The sequence below is a fragment of the Priapulus caudatus genome, unplaced genomic scaffold (genome assembly GCF_000485595.1).
Source record: "Priapulus caudatus unplaced genomic scaffold, Priapulus_caudatus-5.0.1 Scaffold919, whole genome shotgun sequence".
NCBI lineage: Eukaryota > Metazoa > Priapulida > Priapulimorpha > Priapulimorphida > Priapulidae > Priapulus > Priapulus caudatus.
This window is the reverse complement of record NW_014577980.1, coordinates 86,307-90,612: the sequence shown is the minus strand read 5'-3', so window position 1 is coordinate 90,612 and position 4,306 is coordinate 86,307. Positions and strand designations below refer to the sequence as shown.

The following is a 4,306-nucleotide window of genomic DNA, read 5'->3' as shown; positions in this document are numbered from 1 at the left end:
GGGAAGGGAGGGAGTGAGAGAGAGAGAGAAGGGGGGAAGGGAGGGAGTGAGAGAGAGAGAGAGAGAGAGAGAGAGGGAGAGGGAGAGAGGGAGAAATGATATTGTGATATATGTTGTATCTCTGTTGCTGTCGGCATCATTGTTGTAGTAGTAGTAGTTGTTGTTGTTGTTGTTGTTGTTGTTGTTGTTATCATTGTTGTTAGTAACTATTTGTCTTTCTGCTGCTGTTGATAGGATGTCAGGAGCACGCCTGGTGGCGCACATGGCGCATCAGCTCAAAGCGGGTCAGAAAGGAATGGCAGGGATCTGCAATGGAGGTGGTGGAGCCAGTGCTATCCTGTTGGAGGGACTCTAGGTGTGTGCTCATAATCTGGCTACCCTCTTTACACAGGTCAGCACTGCAATCAAATCTCCTACAAGAGGAATGCCTGAGTAGCACCAGGTAATAGATTATATGGATAGATGGATGGATAGATTGATAGATCTGTTGTAGTGTGACACCTTTATGGGTTGTTAACAAAGGTTGCCAGATCTTTCCCTTACTTATTACCTTGTCATTTTGGATAATTCTCAAGTGCCAGACCTACCTACTCGAGCAAATCGTGCGAAATTGAAAAGGAAACCATGATGTGAATCGATTTTTGGAGACGGACAGAGCAAGTTAAGTACAGTTTATTGATGATGGCTTCAATTCGTTGCAAACAGTGTAGTCCTGATAAAAAGTATGGATGCAGTGCCATGGGCCTTTCTTATCATAATCCAAGTCATGCCTGTCAACAGAGCACAGGGGTTGTACTGGGTTCAATTTGATATCACGAGGGCCAAATTTTCTATCTTTGTATTCAGGAGTAAATGAAAACAAATCAAAGTTAAAAACAAACATTTTTGTTTTTCGTTTTTATTCACTCCTGCTGTGATACGTGAACGCGGATCAAAGTGTGCAGACGTGATGCGTAAGCAGTATTTGTAGCACATGATATACGCAGTACACTTAGCGTGTGGGAGCATGAAGTCGGCCTAGTATAGCTCCCTCCATTTACGGATAGAGGAAACTAGACCTTGATTTGTCAGGAATAATTAATTGCCTAGTTGGCTCAGTGTGACTGTGGTATGGACTGTCAACTTACTATGTCAGTCATATCTTGTGGATTCAATATATCCTTTGTCACTCCTATGAATTTACTTGCATGGTAGAACCCGGTGGTATATGTGATGCACTCTATTGTTTAGTGTATATAAAAAGCAATTTGTTATAAAAACAGGTATATACTTATTAATGGTGAACTTGTTACAAATAAAGTAGTGAAGTATTCAGCATTTCATTTTTTCGTTTTAAGTTTTAGTCATCCTTTAGTTTCCTTCAAAGTGAATCTACAATTCTGTAATAAATCACCTATTCTTTATTCAGCAATGCCTAATTGGAAATCATCCTACCGCCCTTCTGTGTGTAAAACCAACATTTGGAATATTTTCCACCACTAGATGTCACCACACGTTTACTCCATGATTTGCAGCTGAGCTGGTAAACGTGGTTCTGTTGTGTCGTTAGAACCTGTGCTTCGTTCACGTCGCGGGTAATAACTTCATGCGAGTAGCTATCTTGTAACTATCTCGGGGCTCGGATCAAATCAGTGCTGCGTGTAATGCTTAATTGTAATTCTGAAGAGCATACGCGTGGTTGATAGGTATTCGAGGCAACCATATTTCGCCCATTAAAAATGCTTGATTATAATTTTCTGAGCGCAATAGTAGACAGCTGCAGCTGCAGCCTGATTGCATTAGATGACAAGCGTGACAACGCGTCGAGTTGTGTTAGATGGGAAATGCAGGCTCGCCTTCTCTCTCACTCTCTCTCTCTCTCTCTCGCATCTGTTACCTAATGCGGATTTTGATTAGTTTTACATCTCTCGTTGAGAAACGACGCGTCGAGAGCGTAAAATGCCAGCAGCGCATAAAACGAGTGTGAATTCATTGTCCGTGAGATTTTGTGATGTGCGAGTACGTGATTCGATTTGAGACCTGGAGAGCAGGGATATGGAATGCCTAATGCGCTCTGCAATATACTGTTTGTTAGGGATGCCTCTCTTCTCACTCTGCTCTACTGAAATCAATTTATTTTTTAATATAACGCCACCACGGCGGATTCATGTGAGCGCGAATTCAAATACGATCAACGATATACGAAACGTGAATATATGCCGGCTTTCACATCGAGATGAAGTCTCTGTTATTAAATTTAGGTGTATAACATTCGCTGGTATATACACAGACGTGATACAGCATTTTAATGAATTTACATGCAACGTGCTAACTTCGGTAATATAGCAGGATATATTCAATATGTGTGTGTGGTGTGTGTGCGTGCGTGCGTGCGTGCGTGCGTGCGTGTGTGTGTGTGTGCGTGTGTGCGTGTGTGTGTGTGTGTGTGTGTGTGTGGTGTGTGTGTGTGTGTGTGTGTGTGTGTGTGTGTGTGTGTGTGTGTGTGTGTGTGTGTATGTGTGTGTGTGTGAGTGTGTGCGTGTGCAGACATTTGTGCGTGCGTGTGTCTGTGTGTATAAGTGCGTGTGCACGCACACATAATGCTTGTGTGTATATATTGCGGAATATTCTCTTGATTTCATCGATGCACGAAAAAATATTTTTAGTTAGCAACTCGAACGACAGAAGAGCCACGCTTTTATCGCAAAACGTTCCCCTGATTTCTGTTCGAAGTGCACTCAATTGAATCAGTACACTTGCGTAGACATAAGAGTCGAAATCGCACTAATCGAGTAGCGCGACCTCTGGCGACATCCCTGGCGTGACCACTACTGTGAGCTCTCTTCGAGTAGCAGGAACCCGCAGATGGCTGTTCGGTGTAATTAGAATCGGAGCCGCTTCGTTCGTTTTGTTCTCATGGTTGCGATCTCGCGTAGTTCGATTCTAATAATGGTGAAAGCTTTTCTGCAACTCGACTCACTCTCTCAACGAGATCCCCGTTAGTCTTGGACGGAAATTGCATCCCAACACATGTCTGGAAGTCATTTACGATGAGTGCTTTTGGGTGCTCACGGCTAATTACTATACTATTTTTTGCAACGACGGGCTTGTTGAACTGTAGACTGTGGAAGTACAGAGACTGTGGGCGGTGGCCATCAACCGTCTGTTGTTAGGTCATTACGCGTCTGTCGTGTAGCTCTGACGTAAACTGTACGTGACGAAACATCATAGAAATTTCGCCAATGGCGATGATATTTCACGCCGACATGAAAGGCTACCGTCTATTGACGTTTGTTTGATATGATGTCACGTGGTTGCCGAGCAGCGCCAAGCGATCAATTTTTAAGAACATTTCGCGGACGATTTTTGTCTATCGTAATGGTTTGCGGTAAACCTTTTAGTTTTGATGAAACAACTGTATTGGCTTCGCAGTGGGTATTGATAGCGTCGCCATATTTTACAATCCAGTAGGTGTGATCAGACTTGGCTGAGAGCTGTTAGATGTATAGCCCATAGCAGTGCAAATCCTATAGTGCCGCCGAACGCAATTACAGCTGAAAATGGCGCCGATGCCTTCATAAAATGTGTGTTATGGGTGGTGCATTACTATTTATTAAGGTTTCACGAATTCGGTTACTTCCTCGTTCGTTGTACTCTAACTATTTCTACGGAATGGCGGCGACAGTGGATAGGGTATTTTCCATTATCGTTAGGAAGTCGTAATGGGTTACCTGTTTTAACCTGTTGCTTACAATTCTCTGATCTGCTTCCTATGAACATGGAAATGCTACATCACTGCAAATGTCCACGAGACATTACCGCCCGTGGTTATGTGTTATAGAAACGAAGTGAAGCATCTATAAGTGGACAAGTCATATTCCTGCCTGCATTAATGATTAATGATGACATTTATGTGATGAGCTGGCGTTATGGACAGTTGCCTATATCGAGTATTCGTCTGGTTGTTATCAACGCCATTACGCTGACAAACGTAATTCACTCTTGTCTCCGCATTCGCGACTCTGCAAGATTGGTTTCTTACATCAGTTCTGATTTATCATTGCATGTACGATATCCGGTTAGTTCGAGAGAGACGGCATCCGAGTTGCAACGACCTAGAAAATGAAGTCGTAGAGAGATTGCCTAATCTCACGATAGTTAAGCCGTCTTATCAGAACGCACGATTATATAACTAGGCAGCAGCCTAATCTCTAACTCCAGTCATGGCGACGATGGTCGTGAAGAAGTGTTAATTATATATATATTATATATATATATATATATATATATATATAATATACTAACAGTGTGTGTGTGTCGTAGTGTG

At 42.7% G+C, this 4,306-nt stretch overlaps 1 protein-coding gene across 1 annotated transcript in view; it reads left to right on the top strand.

The window, feature by feature from the left end:
* LOC106814400 (acetyl-CoA acetyltransferase, mitochondrial-like) overlaps positions 1–1,332 on the top strand; it is a 10,115-nt gene extending 8,783 nt beyond the window's left edge. Inside the window, exon 11 of the mRNA XM_014818717.1 lies at positions 235–1,332. Coding sequence (XP_014674203.1) covers positions 235–355 — 121 coding nt within the window. The 3' untranslated portion in view covers positions 356–1,332. The remainder of the gene's footprint in view (positions 1–234) is intronic.
* Positions 1,333–4,306: the final 2,974 nt, after the last annotated feature.